Raw genomic sequence first — 24,739 nt, 5'->3', positions numbered from 1 at the left:
CGCCTCTCCTGTGTGCCCTGGCCGGGAATCAAACCCGGGACTTCTGCACACCAGGCCGACGCTCTACTACTGAGCCAACCGGCCAGGGGGGTTCTTTTTTAAATAGAAATAAAAGATAGGGCCTGGCCTGTGGTAGCACAGTGTATAAAGCAACCAATGAACAACTTAAAGTGAAGCAACTATGAGTTGATACTTCTCATTCCTCACCCCCTCTCCTCTCTCCGTAAAATCAATAAATAAAATAAGGAAAAAAAAGAGAAAGGAATCACAGGTAGATTCTGTTTTTAAATTTGAGCCCATTTAGCCACCAGAAGCCATTTTTACTAGGTATCTTCTCTCTCAAGGTCCACAGTAGCTGGGTACTTTTTATAAAAACCGCCCACTTTTGCAGTGCTGGTCAACCTGGTCCCTACCGTGCAACCAAACAGCCCCGCGATTGGCCCATCACAAAAGCTGGAACGCCCACTAGTGGGTGGTAGGGACCAGGTCGACCAGCACTGCAAAAGTGGGCGGTTTTTATAAAAAGTTTGACGACCCCTGCAAGCTTCCTGAGGATTCCCGTCACCAAACTACAGACTCCCTACCTATAGGCATCGGAGAGCTCCTTGGTTCTGACCAGGGTTCTGATAACCCCTGTTGCCTCTTAAGAGTACCCTAGGAAGCAAGGAAGAGTACAAGAGGATTTTTACGATTCTATGGCCCCTCCTCAAGCCCCTCAGCCATCCTGGAAGGAGCCTTCTTACAGAACTTACACCTCTGGGAGGGCCAGATGTGTATCTTCCACCATCTTCCTTCCCAGGAGAGAGAAGGAAATTTCTCTCGTAACCCAAGACTCCCATGCTTTCCTTTCCTCTTCCAAGATCAGTCCTAATCAAATGAACATCAGTGCAGAAGTCAATTCCTTGTAGGTAAAATCCTTCCTCCATCCTATAATTGGCTGGTTTTGTCCCATGTCCCCCACAGGACAATTCTATTAGGAGTTACGATAGTGAGTGAGACATCAGGTGCCCCAGCCGGGTAGACCTGCGCAGACACTTCATTCCCTTTGGTTCCCATTTTCCTCCGTGGGATGAATTTGCCCCTGCCTGTCCCCTTCCACAGCCTCAGGTTTCCCCTTATTCCCGGGAAGAGTCAGCTCTGGCAAGCGCCCACCCCCTGTAAGAATTCACCTCCAGCTAAGAAACACCCTCCCCTAGATAGAGCATTTAAGTCTCAGATCGAAGGTGACTCTGCTGTCTTTGTAAGAAAATGGGGCCCTGGCCGGTTGGCTCAGCGGTAGAGCGTCGGCCTGGCGTGCAGGAGTCCCAGGTTCGATTCCCGGCCAGGGCACACAGGAGAAGCGCCCATCTGCTTCTCCACCCCTCCCCCGATCCTTCCTCTCTGTCTCTCTCTTCCCCTCCCGCAGCCAAGGCTCCATTGGAGCAAAGATGGCCCGGGCGCTGGGGATGGCTCCTTGGCTTCTGCCCCAGGCGCTAGAGTGGCTCTGGTCGCAAAAGAGCACGCCCTGGAGGGGCAGAGCATCGCCCCCTGGTGGGCAGAGCGTAGCCCCTGGTGGGCGTGCCGGGTGGATCCCAGTCGGGTGCATGCGGGAGTCTGTCTGACTGTCTCTCCCCGTTTCCAGCTTCAAAAAAAAAAACAAAAACAAAAAAAAAAAAGAAAGAAAATGGTTAGGTGGGTCCTCCCATTACATTTAGGTGACTAAAGGGCACAGCCAAGGAGGGGCCCTGAGCCCAGGACAGGCTGGTTGAAGGGGGATGACATGCCACAGGCTCTGTGCATAGCACTGCACTCAAATTGTCACCCTTCTCCTTCACTTGCCACTGCTGCCTCCAGTCCCAGTTTTCTCCCAGAGACCCTCTGAACTAGGCCTCTGCCTTGAGAACACCCCCGGCTCCTGCCACTCTGCTCCTCGGTGATCTGTAATGACACGGAGATCTGCCCTTGATGGTGCCCTGACTTAATATGCTTCACCCCTTTCAATCCACTACAGCTCTGACTGGCAAGGTCTCGTCTCCAGTTCTTTTTTTTTTTTTTTTTTACAGAGCCAGAGAGAGGGATAGACAGGGACAGACAGACAGGAACAGAGAGATGAGAAGCATCAATTATCAGTTTTTCGTTGCACATTGCGACACCTTAGCTGTTCATTGACTGCTTTCTCATATGTGCCTTGACCGCGGGCCTTCAGCAGACCGAGAGTAACCCCTTGCTTGAGCCAGAGACCTTAGGTCCAAGCTGGTGAGCTTTTTGCTCAAACCAGATGAGCCCGCGCTCAAGCTGGCAACCCCGGAGTCTCGAACCTGGATCCTTCCGCATCCCAGTCCGACGCTCTATCCACTGTGCCACCGCCTGGTCAGGCATGTCTTCAGTTCTAATGGATGACCAAGCGAGGCCTCCTCATGCTTCTTCACGTGCATAGACATTAGGGGGGGGGTTTAAGAATTCATTTTGTATTCTGCTTTTTGAAAGTCCTTTACTACCTTTTAGAAAACATTTATGTAGCAAACATTTACTGAGTACCTACTATGTGCTAGGCACTGTTCAGGGCATGGAAAATAGAGAGGAAAAATGAAAAAATAATCTCTGCCCATATGGAGTGTAGAATTTAATGGAGAGAGATAGAGAATAAACGAATAAGCAAAATATACAGGATGTCAGACATCAAGTGCTATGGGAAAATAATGCAGGGGAAAGGAATTCAAAGTATGGGGCAAGAGTTCCATTTTAAACGGAGTGGTCCGGGAAGGCCTCGTGGAGACGGTAAAATCTGAGCTGAGATCTGACAGTGGTGAGGGGTTAATCCTGGGAGTACTTGCGGGAAGCGCATTTCAGGCAGAAGGAATAGCCAGTGCAGACGGCGGCCAAGGTGGAGCGTGCTGGCTATTTGGAGAAGAGCAAGGAGGCGAGTGTGGCTGGACAGGAGCAGAGAGGGCGGTGGGGGCGCAGGTCAGGCAGGGCCTCACGGCCATGTGAAGACCTTAGCTTTTGTACTAAGAAACACAGGGTGCGGGGTTTTGAACAGAAGAGTGACATGGCCTGATTAAGTGGATCTGGTGCTGTGTGGAGAAAAGGACAGTAAGGGGATAGAGGTAAGAGCAGAGTAAATAGTTAGAATACAATGCAGTAATCCAGGCAAATAAATTCTCTATAAACACAATTTAAATATCTGCAAATAGTTCACCCTGCAAATTCACCATAATCCATTGAACTAATTCCTTATTGATGGGCATGTAGGTTTATTTCCAGCTGTGTCTTTATTATAGGAAACACTAGGATGAACACCTTTATACCACAAATCTTTGTGTCAGACACATTTGCTGCCTAGGTATTACTGGGTCATCTTTCTAAAGCTTTCTATCCATAATTCCAATTGCCCTTAGAGAGAGGGTACTTACTACTTCCCACTCCCACCAGTGGTGTGTGATATATCACATCTGCCCTGAAAGTATATAGTAGATGTCCAATGGGTGTTGCTCTGTCCTTGTGGTCCTGGCCAGGCCTGGGTACACATCTTTGGGGAAATCCCTCTCTTTTGGACCGTCTTGTATAGTTCCAAAGCTCTTTCGGGTCCATTGACTTATATGATATAACAATCCTGCTGTCTCTGCTTTATAGGTCAGGAAACTAAAGCTCAGAGAATAATGATAAGGCCCTGGCCAAGTGCTTTATGTATATTACCTCATTTAATCCTTGCAACAACTCAGTGAGGTTGGTGCCATCAATATCTCCATTGCAGAGATAAAGTCACTGATCCAGAGTGTTAGAGCAGGGGTGCTCTAACTGCTCCCTCTGCCTCAAGCGAGTAGGGTGACCTGTTTGGGGCTGCACAGCTAGACATGGTGGACCAGGAGTCCAGCCAGATCTTCCTGGCTCTAGAGCCCAAGTTCTAACCACTAACAAAATGCCATTCAATGCCAGAAACCCCTCATTAGAGCTCTGCCTCTTCTTTCCAATCAAAACTGTTCTTGGTTTCTTGTGCCTGACCAGGGCTCCTTCCTTAGACCCACCCATGGCAGCTCCTGGAGGCGAGACTGGTAAAAGAGCTCAGATCCCAGAACTGAAAACATCAGAGCAGGGAGGGCCCTTGGGATCCTGGTCGAATCTTCTCTCCTCTATATTGGGCAGGAAGAGGGACACTAAGGGCCAGAGTGGGGCAGTGACTTGCCCTACAGCTAGTGGGAGTCAGAGACCATGTGGTAGGAGGAGGCTGGCCCAAGGACCAGGGCAAGGTCCTCCCCAAGGGCCCCTCTCCAGGGAATATTTAAGAGCGGTGACCTTTACAGCTCTCTTCAAGAGCCCTTTGTTGACAAGCCTGTTTACTTGTGAATAATTAACGAGCCCAAGCCTGTAACCTGCTGGGTGGGGCTCACTCACTTTAAGACAACCCAGTTTACAGTCACCAGCTCCTCCGGAGTGGGAGGGCGCTGGAGTCTCAGGACTCCGGGAGTTCTGTGCTGGTGGAGACAGCGGGGGTGGGGGCAGGGGCACTTCATGTCAAGGAAAGGCCTGGAGGAAGGGACTGAGAAGGGGGAATGGGTGAGAGATCATCCAAGTAATGCTCAGTAAGGCTCACAGTACCCTTGAGAGGTTGGGGCATTTATCCCAGATTTGCAGATGGGAAAACTGAGGTTCAACAAGGGAGAGGCAGTGCTGACTTCACAGTTTAAGCTCTTTCTACAACAATGGCTCACACCCACTTTTGGTGACCTCCATTTCTACCTCCTTTCCCCACAGGATAAACAGTCAAAACCTGGGTTTATGCTGTGGTTAGCCCTGAGTCCACATCACACCTGGTCCAAGCCTCAGTTTTCTCATCTGTAGGGTGGGAGATAAAGCTACTACAGAGCTTTCTGGAGCATTCTGAGAAGGCTTCACTAATGTGTTTTGAAGGCCTTCTTAAGGGGAGGGATGGAACAAGTGAAAGAAGTCCACACGAGGTCTTCAGGGACATCAAAACGTTCAACAAGCCCAGTGATTTGTTCTTGTGGGTTTGAGAGAAAATGAGGGAAGAAAGCAGGCCTGGTATTTCCCAGGCACAAAGCACCAGGAAACAGGTCCCCTGGCAGGGGAGGATGGGACTCAGGACTCAGGATGCTCTCCTGGTCCCCAGGGCTTGGCTGTCAGCTCGAGTTGGGGTGGGCAGGTGACCAGAGCAGGGTTTCCTGGTTGGGAGGTAGAAATAATGGTGACTCACAGGTTCCTTCCTGAGGTCTGGGACCTGGGCCAGAGTTCCTGGGGTCTGGGCACTGCCTGGGTGGAACCCTGCTAGGGGGCGGGCCACTCTGGTGCTCTGACTCACCAGGTAAGTGGCTGCAGCGTCACTCACTGCTGTGGTGTGGGGAGAGTTCCAGCTCTGAAGCCTTAGCTGCTTTTCTTGCTGAAATCAGTTGTCATCTGTGAAAGGGGGAGAATGGCCTCTATCTCACCACCGCCGCCACCATCATCAGAGGACCTGTGTGGCACAGTGCTGAGTGCCAGGCACCGTCCTGCACATTTTACATACGTGAATCCTGACCCTCACATGACCCTTTGTAGTAGGCAGTGTAACTGAGGCTCACAGAAGTGGCTAAAAGTGAGCATTAAATGAGATAATCTTTGTTATACACTTAACATGGATAACACATACCGGAATTAAGCCTTTGATGCATGTCAGTCATTATTATAATTTTCACCTCGGAGGGAAATGGGCAAGTGCTGGCCCGATGTTGAGTGATTAGTCAGGCACTGGCACAGATGTCTGACCTGGCCTGAGCCTCCAGAAGCTTGCAGTCTGATGGCAGAGCCAGTGACATACAACCTCACTCCACCACCACTACACACAGCTGGTGTCAGCCCAGGGTGACTGGGGTTGGTCAGAAGGGATTAGAGCAGTGTGTGCCCAGAAAGCTGCTGACCCAGCCAGGGAGGCGGGGCCTCCTGGAAGAAGCTGCTTCTGAACTAAAACCTGCAGGGCAAGTAGGAGTTTGGCATTTGGCAGGTTCTTAATAAATGTTGGCTGAATATGATAAAGATTCACCTTGAAGTTAATGCAACATAAAGAGACTCATTTATCTGGTCTCTCCCAAGACTCTGGCAATTTTACATTGGCAAAGTTGTACTTAAAAAAATTATTTATTGCCTGACCGGGTGGTGGCACAGTGGATAGAGCATCGGACTAGGATGCAGAGGACCCAGGTTCAAGACCCAGAGGTCGCCAGCTTGAGCACAGGCTCATCTGGTTTGAGCAAAATCTCACCAGCTTGAACCCAAGGTCGGTGGCTCCAGCAAGGGGTTACTCGGTCTGCTGAAGGCCCGCGATCAAGGCACATATGAGAAAGCAATCAATGAACAACTAAGGTTTTGCAACGTGCAATGAAAAACTAACCATTGCCTGACCTGTGGTGGCGCAGTGGATAAAGCGTCAACCTGGAGATGCTGAGGTCGACGGTTCGAAACCCTGGGCTTGCCTGGTCAAGGCACATATGGGAGTTGATGCTTCCAGCTCCTCCCCCCCTTCTCTCTCTCTGTCTCTCCCTCTCCTCTCTAAAATGAATTAAAAAAAAAAAAAAGAAAAACTAATGATTGATGCTTCTCATCTCTCTCCATTCCTGTCTGTCTGTCCCTGTCTATCCCTCTCTCTGACTCACTCTCTGTCTCTGTAAAAAATAAAAAATTAGCCCTGGCTGGTTGGCTTAGCAGTAGAGCGTCGGCCTGGCGTGCGGGGGACCCAGGTTCGATTCCTGGCCAGGGCACATAGGAGAAGCGCCCATTTGCTTCTCCACCCCGCCCCCCTCCTTCCTCTCTGTCTCTCTTCCCCTCCCGCAGCCAAGGCTCCATTGGAGCAAAGATGGCCCGGGCGCTGGGGATGGCTCCTTGGCCTCTGCCCCAGGCGCTAGAGTGGCTCTGGTCGCGGCAGAGCGACGCCCCGGAGGGGCAGAGCATCGCCCCCTGGTGGGCAGAGCCTCGCCCCTGGTGGGCGTGCCGGGTGGATCCCGGTCGGGCGCATGCGGGAGTCTGTCTGACTGTCTCTCCCCGTTTCCAGCTTCAGGAAAAAAATAAATAAATAAAAAATTAAAAAAACAATGTTAACCATATTTAAAAAAAGAAATTATTTATTGATATTGGAAAGAGAATAAGGGGGAAAGAGAGAGAAACATAGATCTGTTTCTATATGTGCCCTGACCGGGGATTGAACCTACAACCTTTGAGTATCAGGACACATTCCAACCAATTGAGCTATATGGTTAGGGCTTCTCTCTCTCTTTTTTTTTTTTTTTATAGAAATCTTTCAGCACTGGCTGGAGAGCTCAGCTGGTTAGAGCATTGTACTGAAGAGTAGAGGTTGCAGTTCAATCCAGGTCAGGGCACATACAGAAACAGCTATGTGGCCATCTCTCTCTTCCTCTCTCTCCTCCTTCCTCTCTTGTTAAAATCAATAAATAAAATTTTTAAACTTAAAAAAGGCCCTGGTCGGTTGGGTCAGTGGATAGAGTGTCTGCCTGGCATATTGGATGTCCCGGGTTTGACTCTCAGTCAGGGCACACAGGAGAAGTGACCATCTGCTTCTTTTCCCCTCCCTCTCCCTCTTCCTCTCCCTCAGCCAGAGACCCGATTGGTTTGAGTGTCGGCCCTGGGAACTGAGGATGGCTCCATCGATTCGAGCATCAGCCCCAGAGGGGGGTTGCCAGATGGATCCGGTTGGGGCACATGCGGAGTTTGTTTCACTATCTCCTCTCCTCTCACTTAAAAAAGAAAGAAAGAAAGAAAGAAAGAGTGAAAGAAAGAAAGAAAAAAGAAACCTTTCAATTGTAAACTTCTAGATTGACCCATGGATAAATGAATGAATAATAAGTGATGAGGAAGGAAGGTGTGTTTCCGGCAGAGGCAATAGCACGTGCAAGTATCTATAGATTTGAAAGTGCATGGCATATGATAGGACTCCCCAGCCACATCACACAGGCCCCTCTCTACATACATTGCTGTTCTTCGTAAACTCCAGCTGTCATCAGAGTGCCTTTGCCCACTTCCATGCTTTACTCCCATTTGGTGCACTCTTTCTATGACTTAATTGTATATAAATAAAATAAACTTCAAGTGTCAACTCTGTGCTCACCTTCTCCAGGAAGCCCCCCAGACTCCTCCAGCCTATGTAGCACTTTCCCTTATCTGGATTTCTATAGCTGATGGTGGACGTTGTCATAGCCTACTCCTTGTAGTTGATGATCTTTTCGTGCCTAGGTCTGAGGATCGCAGAGGTGGAATGAACCTTGCAAGTGAGCATCTAGCCTCTGCTCATATATGGGGAGGATAAGAACTCACTCTCTTTGCAGATAGCCTGTTTAGATTTAAAGAGCACTCCCCTAAACCTCTCCCCTCTGCCACCAGGCCCTATCTGCCTGGCTCTCCTGGGACCTAGTTCAAGCCCTCTTCCCACCACAGCTGCTTCTGCAAGCTCCTCCTGTTTCCTCTTCTGACATCCTAGAGCTCATGGCTGATCCACCGGTGCTAGAGTCCCTCCTCCTTCTGTCCCCTGTTTCTGTGAAGGGACAGCTCTAATGGCAGCCACGTGGTCTGATGAGTCATGGTTAAGAGCATCTGCGGCCTGGGGGTGGTGGCTGGTTAACTCCTCATGGGCCAGTGGTTCTTGCTGCCAGGAGAGCAGGTGGTCTTGAACCCTGTTCCTAGACATATACCTCACAGCTGGGCACACACTGGGCATCTAAGAAGTGTTATAGGTGACCCCCACATAGGCGCTGGGGATTCAGGGAAGAGGGAGCCAAGGGGGCAACAGTCAAGAGTGTGAGCTTTGTAGTCAGGACGATGGATTCCAATCACAACTTACCATTTACTAGGTGAGTGGCCTTGAGCAAGTCACATGAGCTCTATGCCTTAGTTTCGCCATCTGTAAAATGGCAGTTAAGGAGATTATTTGCGAAGGCAAGTGTGACCCGTTAGCTAGCCACTGCTAGCTAAGCCGCGTTACTTTCCGCCCTCTTGTCTCCTTAAGCACAGTCACCTGTGGGCAAGTGGGTGGGATTAAAATCCAAGCCTGATTCTGGAGGCCAGGACATTCTCTGCATGAATGCCCCCCACCAATGAATGCAGGAGGATGATGAAGGACTCAGGTCGCGGAGCTGCGAGGTGGGAGCCGTGGAGGAGGGCAGAGTGACAGGTCCTGGAGAACTTTCTAGCTCCCAATAGGTGGGGCTGTGTGAAGAAGGAGTGAGCGCCTGGGGGCCGCGCACAGAGGTCCCGGGCATGGGCCGTGCAGGCCGTGGGCGCCTGGGGCTCTCCCCTGTGGGAGCCGGGTGCGGGCGCACTCCGCAGGCGGGCGGCGGCGTGGCCCCATTGCGCGGGTGGGCAGCCCGAGGCCCGGCCCGGCCCCGCCGCCTTCCCCGCCCCCGGCGCGCCCCTCCCCGGCTGCCGCGTCCGTGGCTCCGCTGCACAACGCCCGGCTCGGGGTTCCGGCGGCAGCACCTGGGCCGCAGCTGGCGTCCGGCGGGGGCACGCTGCCCGCCCCCCTCGGCGATGACCACGGCCGGAGCCCCGGGCGCCCCGCCTGCCGGGTAAGTGCGCGGCGGAGACGGCCTGGGGGGCGCGGGCCGGGCTGGGCCTGGGACGTGGGGCGGGCGCCGGGCCGGCCTCCCCCGCGCCATCCGCCCCGCGGCCCGCACTGCGGCTCCCAGCCCCCGCCGGCCGCGCTGCGCCCCCCTCCCGCCCGCCTCCGTGAGCTGCAGCTGCCGAAGCGGGGGAGGGGGCTGCAGAAACCCGCGCGAGCAGACTGGAGATGCCGGCGACCCTGGCTTGTCACTCTCTCTGGGTCCCAACTTTCTCACGAATCAGTAGTAACAGGGCATTACTGCATCCAGAGCCGCCTTCCTTCCCTTGTGGCGTTTACATCTGTGGGTGGATTCTTATTATCACTTCCATTACAGACTAGGAAACTGAGGCATAGTTCTAAGTGACTTGTCACCAGTAGGTGAGAGGTGGGCCTGGGATTTGAACCCAGCTCCATTTGATGCCAGAGCTCCTCATCTGCGGGCCACACTACCTCATCTTCAGGGATATTTGGAGGGGTTAAAAGGCTAAGAAATGAACCAGCTGATCCCACTGTACACAGCAGGAACCAGAGTAGTAAAGGTGGGTGTTGTCACTTTCAACGTGGCTCTCCTGCCCACCCCACACTAATCCCACTGAGAAACCCTGTAGGACCCGTATCTGCCCCTGTAGCAGTGACAGCTACTAACTGCTGGAAGTTAAAGAGCAACTCTTTGCCTTTCCTGGGCCCAGTGAGTAGGGGGCAGTCTGTTGGGAGGTGAACTGCTGGGAAGTTGCTGGGTGGAGATCTGGCCCAGGTGAGCTGGGAGGGGTGCCAGCCCTGCCTGGAGCCTCACCACCAGGGACAATATTTGCCAAAGGCCTCAGGGCTAACACATGAACAGGGAGGTGAGGAGCCTGGTGCCAGCGGTCAGCTGGAAGCCTCGATAGGGGCTGTGTGTGTGTTCTAGGCTGAGGGCTTGGAAGTTGGGTGGCTGAGGGACACCCAGGACTGCGGGAGGGTTGACTGGTGAGTTTTGACCTGACTTTTTGTTGTGTGACTTTGGCCAAGTCCTTTATCCTCCCTAGACTTCTTGTCCCTCCTTTGGACAATACGGGGAGGCTGGGCTGCTGCTCCCATCGTGCTCTGGGCTGGTCTTTGTAAATCTGGAGCCTGGTTAGGTCTCTTCTGCCCAGCCCTGACTGACTATAGCCCCACTGGGTCCAGAAAAGTGCTTCCCAGATCAGAAGGCAGGCAGAGCAGGGCACCTGTCAAAGAATTCTGAACTCCCAGGCTAGAAGCCACATTCATCCCTCTTTGCACACTCACATCCTCTGCAACCCCCTCATGGGCCTCCAGGGCAGTGAGCTTACTCTTCTTGCACAGGTGGGTCTTCCTCATACTGAACCACACCTGCCCCACTGCATGCCCTCCAGGTCCCACTTTTCTTTGTGGCCACACAGGTTTATCCACCCTGCTCCCTAGTCAGTGCCAACCTCATGGGGTCTGAGCAGAGCAGAGGCAAAGCAGTGCCCTCTTCACTAGAGACACTCATTCAGTCACTCAACAAATTCCCCTGAGGCCTGCTCTGGGCATGGCCCTGTGTATGAGGGTCAGTGGAGAACAAATCAAGCTTTTGATCTGTACCACTTTAGAAATCATGAAATTTTTTATTATTTTTTGTGGGAGAGAGAGAGATAGGAAGAGAGAGAGATGAGAAGCATCAACTCGTACTTGCGGCACTTTCGTTCATTGATTGCTTCTTGTATGTGCCTTGACTGGAGGGCTCCAGCCAAGCCAGTGACCCCTTGCTTCAAGCCAGCATGACCTTTTGGGCTCAAGCTGGCAACCGTGGGGTCATGTCTATGACCTGATGCTCAAGCCAGCGACCCCATGCTGAAGCTGGCGACCTTAGGGTTTTGAACCAGGGATTCAGCATCCCAAATCGACACTCTATCCACTGCACCACCACTGGTCAGGCAAAATCATGAAATATTTTAAGCTTTCAGAAAAATGTAGCAAATAAAATGAATTCCATGCTCTTGATACCCAGCTTTTCCAGATATGAACACTGTGCCTCATTTAGTTCATAGTCTTCTTTTTAAGAAATAAACCATGACACAGCCTGTTGAAGCCTCTTGTGGCCCTCCTCCCCACCTACCTCTATGGAGATAATTGCCGTCCAGAATTTCAGTTTTATCATTTATTTTCTGTTTTCATTCTTTTGTTGTGTGTAAGTCTAAAAATATAGTTTGTTTCCTCTTTAAAATTTTTATACAAATGAAGTCATACAGCACGATTTGTTCTACAGCCTTGCTTTTCCTCATTCAGCTTCAGGTTTCTGAGACTTAGCCTTCTAGATCCTTGCTGATCTGGTCCCCCCTTGCCCTGACGTATGTTTAATATACCAGGTGATATAGAGACCCCCCTCTGCTTGTTTATCCAGACCCCCTGATGATCATTGAGGTGGTTCCCAGTGTCTTGCTATTCAATTCTCATACGAATATTCTCATACGATTGCCCTTTGCACATATGTGAGTGTTCTTATAGGTTTCCCCATAGGAGTAGAATCACAGGGTCATGGGACACACAGACTTAATCTTTTTTCATTTTTATTTTTTTAAATTGTTTTTAAAGAGTGTGTAAGGGAGAGAGCGAGAGAGACATCAATTTTTTATTCCACTTATTTATGCATTCATTGGTTGATTCTTGTATGTGCCCTGACTGGGTATCGAACCCACAACCTGGGCATACGGGACAGTGCTCTAACTCAGTGATTTTCAACCTTTTTTTTTCATGGCACAAACACACACTAATTACTAAGGTCAGTGCCCCTGACTAAATACAACCATTTTCATCTCATGGCACACGTAAATTAGTTACTAAGGAAGAAGAGGTCAGGGTCCCTTTTTCTTTAGTAATTAGTTTATGAATACATGAGAGACAAAAGTTGAAAAATCACTGCCTAACTAACTGAGCTAACTGGCCAGGGCTATAGTCTCAATGTTTTTTTTTGTTTGTTTGTTTTGTTTTTACAGAGACAAAGAGAGTCAGAGAGAGGATAGACAGGGACAGACAGACAGGAACGAAGAGATGAGAAGCATCAATCATTAGTTTTTCATTGCGCGTTGCAACACCTTAGTTGTTCATTGATTGCTTTCTCATATGCGCCTTGACCGCGGGCCTTCAGCAGACCGAGTGACCCCTCGCTTGAGCCAGGTACCTTGGGTCCAAGCTGGTGAGCTTTTTGCTCAAACCAGATGAGCCCGCGCTCAAGCTGGCGACCTCGAGGTCTCGAACTTGGGTCCTCGGCATCCCAGCCCAACGCTTTATTCACTGTGCCACCGCCTGGTCAGGCTATAGTCTCAATGTTTTAAAGTAACTTAGTTTTGTTATAAAAGCAGAAATGCTCAATAAAAGGAATGATGGAAATACATTGTCTTAGAAAAAAACAACCACCAGTAACATTTCCTGGTGCTTCTTATTGTGCTTTACATTGTCTCCATTGTTCTTCATAGCAATCCTGGGAGGTAGGGGAGTTCCCCACCTCCCATTTCATTGATAGGGAAACTGAGGCTCATAACCATTAAAGCACCTTCCCAGATTTCTCCCACAAATAATTGCTGAGGCCAGGGTTGTCTGTTTTCAAAACTTTTGCACTGGCTGGGTAGCTCAGTTGTTTGGAGCATCATCCCCATTTGCCAGGGTTGGGGGTTTGATCATGTGAAGCACATGCAGGAGTTGACCAGTGAATGTGTAGGTGGGTGGAGCAATGGGTTGATGTTTCTCTCTCTCTCACCCTTTCCTCTCTCTCTCTAAAGTCAATTTTTTAAAAACCCTTGAAGACCACATTGCACCAGACCATGCTACCTCACTCCATGCCACATGATACTTGCGTTATGCAGAGCTAAGCATAAAGAGGATTCTTTGCAAGTAGAGTCACAATCATATTTATAATTTGGAAAGGTCGCTTTAGAAGTGCTAGGTCCGGCCCTGGCTGGTTGGCTCAGTGGTAGAGCATCCGCCTAGCAAATGGATATCCTGGGTTTGATTCCCAGTCAGTGCACACAGGAGAGTGACCATCTGCTTCTCCACCTCTCCCTCTCCTTCTCCCCTCTCTCTCTTTCTCTCTCTCTCTCTCTCTTCCTTTCCCACAGCCATGGCATTGGCCCTGGGCCCCTCCACCCCAGCTGTTAAAAATAGCTCAGTTGGGAGCGTGGCCCTAGAGGGGAGTTGCCGGGTAGATCTGGTTGGGGCACATGTGGGAGTCTGTCTCTCTATCTCCCCTTCTCTCACTTGGAAAAGAAGAAGAAGGGGGAAAAAGTGCTAGGTCCCCATAGACATATTGCCTCACCCTCTGAGCCACGGGTCCCCCTGAATGGTGAAGTGGGGGGGGGCACCTGACTCCAATCTGCTCCCTGGTGTGATGTCCTTGCCCTGCCTCCCCTGTTCAACACCCACCTCATCCTGACTAAAATCAAGGCAGGGCATTTTCTGTCCCCAGCTCTACCCAGCTCTGCCCATCAGGCACTGAGGTAGCAGCTTCCAGGCGGACAAAAGCAGGGAGGCTGGAGGGAGGGAGAGAGTGGGGTGGCTCCAGATTGTCAGATGCTCCCCCTCAGCCTCCAGCTCCCTTCTCACCTTGGCCTCAGGTCCACCTCCCCACTATGCCAAAGCTCCTGGCGTTAGTCACCAGCCCTACTTCATGCCCTATCCAGCTTAGCGACCCCTCCAAACTTCTATTTCCTCAAGGTACAGTGGGAGCTCAGGAATGTACTGGCCTGGGCCCAGCAAGGTGGCCTGGAGCGGAAAGACCCTTTGGACACAGGGAAAGCCTTTGGACGAGTGGGGACCTCAGTCCTCCAGGAGAGGAGAAAGGTTTGGCGAGGCTGCTTCTGCAGAAAGCATCTGTCTTCCAGGGTCCTGGGAGGAGTACTTGTTCCTGTCTTCACTTCCTTATCTTTCAAATGTAGATAAGAGCACCTGCCTCTCAGGGCTGGCTGGAGGATTGAGTGAAATAATTAGTCATCAGTTTAGATAACTTAAAGTGATATTTCATGGTGGTGATGGGGTGGTTGTTAATGTTGTTATTAAGTCATGGGACCAAGGTCCCTGGCCTTCCTGAGCTCCCCACCCCACCCCCACCCCGCAGGCCTTCCAGAGCACCCGGCTTCTGCCCTGCCCTGCGGCTGTGCCTCCTCCTCACCATGGTGTCATGCTTCCAGCGCTTTGCTCACACTCTTTCCCCTTCTTGGACTTTTTTCTCCATCTTGTCCCCTGCTCAGTGTCATCTTTTCCAGAGAGCTTCCTTGAGTGCCCCACTCTCACTCCTGGGCCTCCTCAGCCCAGGGGCTCCCATGAGGGCTCCGGCTGTCACTGCTGCTGCTGCTGCATCTGTCGTCCCCCGTATGCACCATGTGCTCCTCAAAGGCAGGCCCAGCTCTGCGTCTGCTCTGTGTCCCCAGAGCTGGAGATTAGTGGGGTTTGTGGGAGGCAAGAAGGGACGAAACCAGCTCAGGGCCTCCCAAAGCAGTTTCCTGTCGGGAGAGGTCACCGCAGACACACTCACTACAGTCAAGAGGGGGTGCTGGGGTTGCCAGGGGAGGGAATGTATGCCTCTGGGCTGTCTGTCCATCTGTTTGTGCCTTTCTCTCTGGATTATCAAAACAGGCAGAACCGTTCCCTTGGGGACTGGTGAAGGGGTGGTGGTGATGGGGGGTACAGCACAGAAGTGGGGGTCAGTCTCTTGGCTCTGGAACTGTGTAGAGATGGACATAAGCCAGGACGACAGACTTGACTCCCTGGGGCTGAACTGGTGGGCACTGGCTCAGGTAGAAACTTGGGTTAGAACCCATGCTGAGCATGTGACCTTGGCCAAGTCACCTCTTCTCTGTGCCTCAGTCTCCACATCCGCAGCAGTAGTGATCACCCCACTTCCAGAGCTTATAGAGGCTCAAGGAGAGAATGCCAGTTAGACACCTGAGGCCAGAAGTGCTCACTGCGTCTGCATTGATTCATCCAGCTGACATGAATGGACTGAACACCAGGCTAAGCCCTGCATGCAAAAGAAGACTGTCCCTGCCTCAGGAAGAGAGGGACAGGGGCTGCTTTCAGAGCAGCCTCTTAGGCCACAGAAAGGAACTTGGTCTTTATCCTAAGAGTAGTGAGAAGGCAGTGAAGGAGTTCAAGTCTAAAATTGTGACATGGTTGCCTGACCAGGTGGTGGCACAGTGGATAGAGTACCAGCCTGGGATACTGAGGACCCAGGTTCGAAACCCTGAGGTCGCTGGCTTGAGCATGGAATCATAGACAGGACCCCAAGGTTGCTGGCTTGAGCAAGGGGTCACTGGCTTAGCTGGAGCCCCCTGGACAAGGCACATATGAGAAAGCAATCAATGAACAACTAAGGTGCTGCAATGAAGAACTGATACTTCTCATCTCTCTCCCTACCTGTCTGTCTGTCTGTCCCTGGTCTCCTCCCCCCGCCCCCCACTAAAAAATAAAAGTGTGACATGATCAAACTTGGATTTTAAAAAGATAACTTTGGCTATTATAAGAAAGAATTCCAAAATTCTCCCTTGAAAACAGTACCTAGAGGCTGACAGGTCATAACAAACATCCTTTAAAATACATTCCAGAGCTTCCACAGAAGGAACAGAAAAGAAGAGGGAGTTAAAATCAGGCTGGTAAATGGGGTGAAGCCATAGCAACCTGGAGGTGTTTACAAATTCCAGAAATCCACAACCTTGGGTTTCAATGGCCACACAGGGATGGGAAGTAAGGTCCTGGGCCTGTCCAGCCACAGTGGGAGGAGTTGGAACATAGCCTCCCTGTCCCCACGACATGAGTCTGGGACTTTTGAAGGGTGTCCTCAGCAAATAGGGGCACTGAGCAGAGAAAAATATCCACCTACCTGCAAAGTGAGACAACAGTTTTGGTGGGGACAAAAAGGTTTCCTAGAAAATTATAAATATTGCCATCACACAAATTTTGGGTTTGAATACACCCTACCTTTGTGATCCTGAAAATGCTAAACTAAAAAAGTAACAAGTGGTGGCAGGGTGCTAGTGCTGCAGGGAACCCGGCGAAGGGAACGGAAATCCTCCCTGGAGGAATGGGACCTCATCCCAGAGGGATCTATCAATAGGAGCTCGAGCTAAAATGCCAAAACACACAAGGAAACAAGTCACCGTGAGCGAGAGGCACCAGAAGCAAGAAATAGCAGAATTAATTTCTCTGAGTGTCTGAGATGCTAGAATTGTACACAGAATATAAATAATTGTGTTTAAAATGTGTAAAAAGAAATCAAAGACGGACTTGAAACAATAAGCAGGGAAGAAAATACTGCCCCAAATGGCCAGCATATTTGAAAAATTTCTGGAGATAAAATATGTAACCATTGAAATAAAAAACTCAATAGACAGGATAAGTAACAGATGAGACACATCTTGAAGCGAATTAGTGAAATGGACGACCTAAAGAAATTACTCCGAGCCCTAGCCGGTTGGCTCAGTGGTAGAACGTCGGCCTGGCGTGCGGAAGTCCCAGGTTCGATTCCCGGCCAGGGCACACAGGAGAGGCGCCCATTTGCTTCTCCACCCCTCCCCCGATCCTTCCTCTCTGTCTCTCTCTTCCCCTCCCGCAGCCAAGGCTCCATTGGAGCAAAAGATAGCCCGGGCGCTGGGGATGGCTCCTTGGCCTCTGCCCCAGGCGCTAGAGTGGCTCTGGTCAGGATAGAGCGACGCCCTGGATGGGCAGAACATTGCCCCCTGGTGGGCGTGCCGGGTGGATCCCGGTCGGGCGCACGCGGGAGTCTGTCTGACTGCCTCCCCGTTTCCAGCTTCAGAAAAATACAAAAAAATAAATAAATAAATAATAAAAAAAGAAATTACTCCGATTCTAAGAGTCAAAGAAGTAGCAAAGAGTGTTAAGAGACATGAAATATAGAATAAAATGGTCTAACAGAGAGAGAAGGAGTAGGAGCGGGAAGTCTTCCATCAGACCTGGGTAAAGATAATAGTGGCTGCCTGGACGGTGCTGGCATTGAATGGGGTGGGTTAAGAGATGTTCAGGAGGGGTTTTTGCTGTTGTTTTTTTAGCGCGCATAGCACACACTTGAGAGAGGGAGACAAGAGAAAGAGAAAGGAGGGAGGGAGAGAGAAGAGAAGCAGCAACTATGAAGTTGCACCACTTTAGTTCATTGATTGCTTCTCATATGTGTCTTGACTGGGGGGCTCCAGCTGAGCCAGTGACCCCTTGTTCAAGCCAGCGACCGTGGGCTCAAGCCTGTGACCATGGGGTTGTCTATGATCCTACACTCAAGCTGGCGACCCTGCAAGCTGAATGAGCCCACACTCAAGCTGGCAACCTTGGGGTTTTAAACTTGGGTTCTTAGCATCCCAGGTCAACACCCTATCCACTGTGCCACCACCTGGTTAAGCAGGAGGGAGAACTGAAAGGGCTTAATGATGGAGTAGGTGACAGAGGTCAGGGAGCGGGATGTGTTAAGGATGGCTATCAGATTTCTGGTGTGAGGAGCTGGGTAGAGGGGTGTCATTTATTAAAGACTGGGGGGAAACAGATTTGAGAACAAACAAGAATTCAGTTTTGAACAAGACACCTTTCAATTTGCCTGGGAATTTCTGCTGATGTATCACACAGGAGGAGACATTAGAGCTGGGCCTTAACATATATGTAGGAGTTGAACTTGTGGACAAGGGACTTTTTCTTAACTTATGGGGAAAAGTATCTCCTTTCAACAAGATCATCGAGGCCCATTTTGGGACCTTCTCTCACTCAAAAGAGAGCCCTTGAGAAGAGACATTTTCAAAATCATCAAATGGGACTTTGGGATCTCCTGGTTTCATCTCATTTTCAACGGGGAAGCTGAGACCCAGAAAGGTCAGAGATTTTCTCTCCTAGTCTTAGACTCTTCAGTCATCTATTCACTTACTTAACAGATATTTATCAAAAACTCGTTTTCTGCCCTGGCCAGTTGGCTCAGCGGTAGAGCATCGGCCTGGCGTGCAGGAGTCCAGGGTTCAATTCCCGGCCAGGGCACACAGGAGAAGCGCCCATCTGCTTCTCCACCCCTCCCCCTCTCCTTCCTCTCTGTCTCTCTCTTCCCCTCCTGCAGCCAAGGCCCCATTGGAGCAAAGATGGCTGGGCACTGGGGATGGCTCTGTGGCCTCTGCCTCAGGCGCTAGAGTGGCTCTGATTGCGGCAGAGCGACGCCCCAGAGGGTAGATCCCAGTCGGGTGCATGCGGGAGTCTGTCTGACTGCCTTCCCGTTTCCAGCTTCGGAAAAATGAAAAAAACAACAACAAAAAAACTCCGTTTTCTACCAGATACTACGTGCTGGGGACACAGCAGTGAACAAAACAAAGATTCAGGAAGCTTATATTTTAGCGGAGGGAGACGGACTGTAAACATAAAAATAAGTAAAACACGCATATCAGAAGGTGGTGAGAGCTATAAAGAAGTGTAAGGACCGGACTATATTGGAGGTGCCATCGGGAAGGTGACCCTTGAGCGTGAAAGGCCCGGGCAGCTCCTGCAGCCTCCCCACCCGCTGTAGCCCATTGTGACAGCGTGTCTGGGGTTCTAGAGTGCAGGCCTGGGGGGGAGAGGGGGAGGCCTAGAGAAGGAGGAAGAAAAGGACTGAAGTGGAATTTAGTGGGTGGGCTGTGCCCCCCCAGGGAGGGGCAGAAAAGCCCAATGGGTCAGGAGGGCCACAAAGATTCCTTCTACCCTTGCGAGAGGTAAGATGAATTTATTTCTGAGTCTTCCTTGTCCCCTGGTACTCAGTTCCCTAGCCCTTTCCACCAGCTCTCATATGCCACCCCATTCTGTTCTCCTGCCACCCTTCGGAACGTTTAGAGGGGGGTCCAAATTGTTCTTGTGTTCATGTAGACAGCCTGGGGGAGCTCATGCAGGCATCCAAGGCCCACTGGGGAGGCCAGGTGGGCCCTGTGAGGCCCTGTTCCGTCCAGGGGTGGGGTTGAAGTCTCTTGTATCACACCCCGGGTCTCTCTTGTCAGGACTCCTGTGAATAGCCTCCATGAGGCCCTGGACCAGTGCATGACCGCCCTGGACCTCTTCCTCACCAACCAGTTCTCAGAAGCACTCAGCTACCTCAAGCCCAGGTAAGGCTTAAGCCCCGGTTGGGGGTAGGAGGCATGTGTGCACATGCACTTGTGTGAGCCCACGTGTGAGTATAGGGATGGGGGTTTTGGAGTCATGAAGACCCAGAGGTCTTCTGTGAGAAGATCCCCATGTAACTGAATGCCTTCAGCCTTCTGGGTCACCATGACCCCTGAAAGTCCCGTAAAAATGGTTCAAGCTCCCCATTCCACAGCTGTGAGGAGCCAGGCCCTCGCCAGGGTCACAGTGACTTCTTCCCCTTAGGGTCCTTAGGCCTCTTCTACTTTGACTTCTTGTTCCCACTGAGTCCACTGGGGGGTTGTCAGTTAACTGGGGCTAGTTAACACAGCCCCTCTATTGATTTTTCTCCAAAGTGCTCTAGACTTGAGTTGCCTTTTAGTGTAATAATGATGGTTAGTCATTTAGCCAGTTCTAGTATTTACTCCCTTATTTTTAAATAATGTGCTTATACTGCTCTTTTTTTTTCTTCTTAAATTTATTAAGTGAGAGGAAGGGAGGCAGAGAGACAGACTCCCGCATGCACCCCAAATGGGATCCACCTGGCATTCCTACTAGGGGGTGATGCTCTGCCTATCTGGGGCACTTGCTATGTTGCAACCAGAGCCATTTTTTTTAGCGCCTGAGGTGGAGGTCATGGAGCCATCCTCAGCACCCCAGGCCAATGTGCTGTACTCAAGCCATGGCTTCAGGAGGGGAGGAGGAAAGAGAGAAAGAGAGAGAGAAAGAGAGAGAGAGAAGCAAGGGGGGGGGGAGAAGCAGATGGGTGCTTCTCCTGTGTGCCCTGACCGGAAATCAAACCAGGGACATCCATACGCTGGGCTGACACTCTACCACTGAGCCAACCAGCCAGGGCCTATACTGCTATTTTTTTAACTTACTTTTTTCAGTTTTGCAAAAACTGAAATTGAGAAAAAAATCAGATACCATAAAATTCACTTTATTTTTTACTTTTTACTTTTAAACATCTATTGGTAAACAAGAAGTTAGCTTTCTCATACCTCTGCCCATCTCCCTTCCCTCATCCTCCTATCATTATATCACAATATGTGGCTGAATCAGTAATGATGTTTACATTATTATAACTGCAGTTGAGTCTCATCGCAGCACAAGTCTTACATTAAGACTACATTTCCTTTCTAGAGTTAATATTTGTCTCCTTTTTTATTGCCCAATTTACTATACACTCTTCCTGGACTCTCTATAACCACTCCATCAGACCATGCTGTTTATTGAGTTTTTCCCTGCATGCTCAGGCATGATAGGTGAGCAGTCGGTCCTTCCTTTCCCAGGAAACCTGTCCCCTGGGGACAGACATGTCCTTTTGCTTCTTTCCTCTTTGCTTATCACAGCTTTTCCTCTCTTGTGTCCTCCCTCATTTCACCAGAGCATGTCCTCTAAAAATTTCCTAAGAAATTATTGCATAAATATATTTTTTCCTCATCAGAATTCTGAAGCCATTGTGCCTCGTTTTGTAACATCTCCTGTAGCTGTGAGAAGCCTCATTCCTCTTACTTTGCGTGTGACCTTTACTCCCTCTCCAGAAAACTTGAGCACCTTCTCTCTTATTCCTGCGAGTCTGAAATGTCACCATGACCTGCTGCAGTGTAGGTTTTTTTTTTATTTGATACATTTTATTTGTGACTCTGTCTTTCAGTTCTAGGAAGTTCTGTGGTGTGACCCCTCCATGTTCTGTTTCCCTTTCCTGAGTTTCAGTCAGACAGGCTTCCTGGATCAGTCCTCTTCTGAGCTCTTATCTCCCCCTGCCCCCAATTCAGAATTCTTTGTCTCTGATATTTGGGAGATCTCCTCAATTTTATCATTAACTCCTTTTCCTTTTTCTTTTCTTTTTTCCTTTTTTTGTGTGACAGAGACAGAGAGAGACAGAGAGAGGGACAGATAGGGACAGACAGGAAAGGAGAGAGATGAGAAGCATCAACTCATAGTTGTGGCACTTTAGTTGTTCATTGATTGCTTCTCATATGTGCCTTGACCGGGGGGGGGGGGGCTATAGCAGAGCAAGTGACCCCTTGCTCAAGCCAGTGACCTTGGGCTCAAGCCAGGGACCTTGGGCTTCAAGCCAGCAACCTTTGGGCTCAAGTCAGCGACCATGGGGTCATGTCTATGATCCCATGCTCAAGCCAACAACCCCTTGCACAAGCTGGTGAGCCTGCACTCAAGCTGGAGACCTTGGGATTTCAAACCTGGGTCCTCTGCATCCCAGTCCAATGCTCTATCCACTGTGTCACCACCAGGTCAGGCAACTCCTTTACTTTATTTTTGTTATTCTGTGCTTAATTTTCTAGTACGCTTCATTGTTCTCTGAATGTTTTTTCCCCTAAAACATCTTGGTTTAGGGGTACACTCTGCTCTTTATATCTACATATATTTGGAATATGAAAGTCCTTAGGACAGGGCTTGACATGCAGCAAGCATCTAATAAGTATTTATTGTTATTATTTTCACAGACTATTATCTCTTTTTAAAATGTTTTATGCTTTTTCTACATAATCTCAGCTTTCTTCAGCTTTCCTATTTCTGTCTAATGAGGGGAATCCTCTTCCCTTGGGGGGCTTTCCTCAATCTCCGCTGTTCCCTGGATGTCTGTATGGTTATATTTAGGAGCAAGTTCGCTCAAGGCTGGCTAGAAAGTCCAGGCCAGGCAGCCCTATAATTGGTGCCATCAACTTTGGGATGATCTGGCTGACAGTGGCCCCAGATGTCAGCTTCGCCAGGGAAGAACCTTCCATTCCTCGGCCTGCACAGAGAACCCCTGGCTGGCTGCATTCTGGGATTGGGGTGGGGATGAGGGGCAAGGGATCTGATCATGTCTGCAGCCAGCTTACCCTTACTGCCCTCTTTTTATCTAGGTCATTCTCTGCCACGCCTGGTTCTCCCAGGCTCCTAAGGAAAAGCAACTAGTGAGGCAGGGGGCCTCCTTCCCTAAGTTCCCAACCCCCTAAGCCTGCCCTGTTCAATTTCTCTAGTCTTGACTGACCCATTCTGCTGGGCCAGTGGCTCAGCTTCTTGGGGGTGGGGGTTCCAAGGTGTGATGAGTCTTAGACAGTTGCTCAGGCAGCAGTCCCCATACCTCACCCCTACCGTCAGGGGCCCTGGGCTTGAGGTGGGGCAGGGCCGGGCCAACGGGGCTCTGCAGTAGGATTGTGGCCATCATCTGAAGCAGACCAAGCCCCTTCCTGCTCCATCATCCACGTTCCCCTTCTAGTGTTTTTGGAAGGCTCCCTGCCTCCACTTCCATCCTGGTCATTACCTGCCCCTTACTTGGCCCTGAATCCCAACCTGGCCACCTTTCCTCACAGGCCAGGCTGCCTGAGGTCACGGGTGCTCAGCCTGTCCTGCTCCGCTCCAAGCTCAGACACCGGCCTGCCTCCTCATCCCCTGAGGCCCAGCTCAGACCTGGCTGAACTATATCCTGCAGACATGGGGCCAACAGAACGGAGTCAGAGCCAGAAGAAACTGAAAACCAGATGACACGGCTGTACTTGGGCCCTCTGGCTGTACCGACCACAGAATCCCTAAGGGACCCCCACCTGTGCCCCTCCTCATTCAGGGATGCCTCACCCCTCATCCTGGCACACAGGGAGACGGTCATTTCACGAGGCCACCTCCTACCACACCTGGAAGGCAGCTCCATGTCCCTTCATCTTAGTCCCTGCCCCATTCCGGAAAAGGGTTTTTATTTTTGAATTGAAGAGTTTTTCCCTCAAACAGTCGATGTCAGTAGCGTACTCCTCACCACCCCTTGTGTCAGCTAAAAATGTTTTCAGATACTGCTACGTGTCTGGGGGCAGCAGAAACGTCTCCCCACCTCTGACCACTGGGCTACAGAAAATAAGTCTTGCTCAGAATGGCCTCCCCTCCCCAGTTGCAGCCATTGAAGCTTCAGAAGATGTTGGTATTCAGTTTCCTTTTTTTATTTCAGTTTTATTTTTTTTTAATTTTTTAAAATTTTTCTTAAGTTGGAAACGGAGAGACAGAGACTTCCGCATGCGCCTGACCAGGATCCACCCGGCATGCCCACCAGGGGGCGATGCCCTGCCCATCTGGGGCAGCGCTCTGCCACAATCAGCCATTCTAGCACCTGAGGCAGAGGCCACAGAGCCATCCTCAGTGCCCTTTGAAGCCTTGGCTGCGGGAGGGGAAGAGAGAGACAGAGAGGAAGGAGAGGGGGAGGGGTGGAGAAGCAGATGGGCGCTTCTCCTGTGTGCCCTGGCTGGGAATCAAACCCAGGACTCCTGCACGCCAGGCCAGGGCTCACTTTTTTTTTTTTTTATGTTAAGCTACTTATATTTGATATTTTTGCATTAGCTCTAACAAGCTCTTGAAATATGAATTCATCCTGAAAGAAATCTTTGTTATGTATGAGAAATAATAAGAAAAGCTCTGAACTTAGAATAGACTATTATTCCACTGTTTAAAAAAAATTTTTTTTAATTGAATTTATTGGGTTGACACTGGTTAGCAAAGTTATATAGATTTTTAGTGTACAATTCTACAACACATCTTCTTAATTTGTATTTATTGATTTTAGAGAAAGGGAGGGAGGGCGAGACATACTGACTTCTTGTTCCACGTATTTATGCATTCATTGGTTGATTCTTGTATGTGCCCTGACTGGGGATTGAACCTGCAACCTTGGTGCATTGGGACAACACTCTAACCAATTACTGAGCTACTCAGCCAGGGTGCTTGGGGTTGTATCATTCCCTTTTCCTCGTCGTATACCAAGTATCTCATTGCACTGTCCTCATCCCAGGCAGTGAGGATGTCACCCCTCCTTTGCCTTTAGAGAGCCCCTGCTTTTCCCGCTCCTTCAATCTGTCACTTTGAATAGTGTTGTCTTTGCTTCAAGTTTATTTTACTTGATGCTGTGTGTGTCCCTGAATGCTGTTTCTGGAACATGGTAGCTACCCCATTCCTTTTTCTTTCTTTCTTTTTTTTTTGTATTTTTCTGAAGCTGGAAACGAGGAAAGACAGTCAGACAGACTCCCGCATGCGCCCGACCGGGATCCACCCGGCACACCCACCAGGGGGCGATGCTCT

At 50.2% G+C, this 24,739-nt stretch overlaps 1 protein-coding gene across 2 annotated transcripts in view; it reads left to right on the top strand.

Annotated features, from left to right (window-relative positions):
* Positions 1 to 24,739, top strand: part of TTC39A (tetratricopeptide repeat domain 39A) — a 65,250-nt gene that overhangs the window by 3,581 nt on the left and 36,930 nt on the right. Inside the window, exons 1-2 of one of the 2 annotated variants that reach the window (XM_066376254.1) lie at positions 9,113 to 9,542; positions 19,555 to 19,659. In XM_066376254.1, coding sequence (XP_066232351.1) covers positions 9,235 to 9,542; positions 19,555 to 19,659 — 413 coding nt within the window. In that variant the 5' untranslated portion in view covers positions 9,113 to 9,234. Of the gene's footprint in view, positions 1 to 9,112; positions 9,543 to 19,554; positions 19,660 to 24,739 lie in introns of those variants that run through there. The other variant, XM_066376255.1, reaches the window with a different exon arrangement.

This window comes from Saccopteryx leptura, chromosome 3 (genome assembly GCF_036850995.1).
Source record: "Saccopteryx leptura isolate mSacLep1 chromosome 3, mSacLep1_pri_phased_curated, whole genome shotgun sequence".
Classification (NCBI taxonomy): Eukaryota; Metazoa; Chordata; class Mammalia; order Chiroptera; family Emballonuridae; genus Saccopteryx; species Saccopteryx leptura.
The sequence above is the reverse complement of the archived record's forward strand: the minus strand, read 5'-3'. Positions and strand labels throughout refer to the sequence as shown.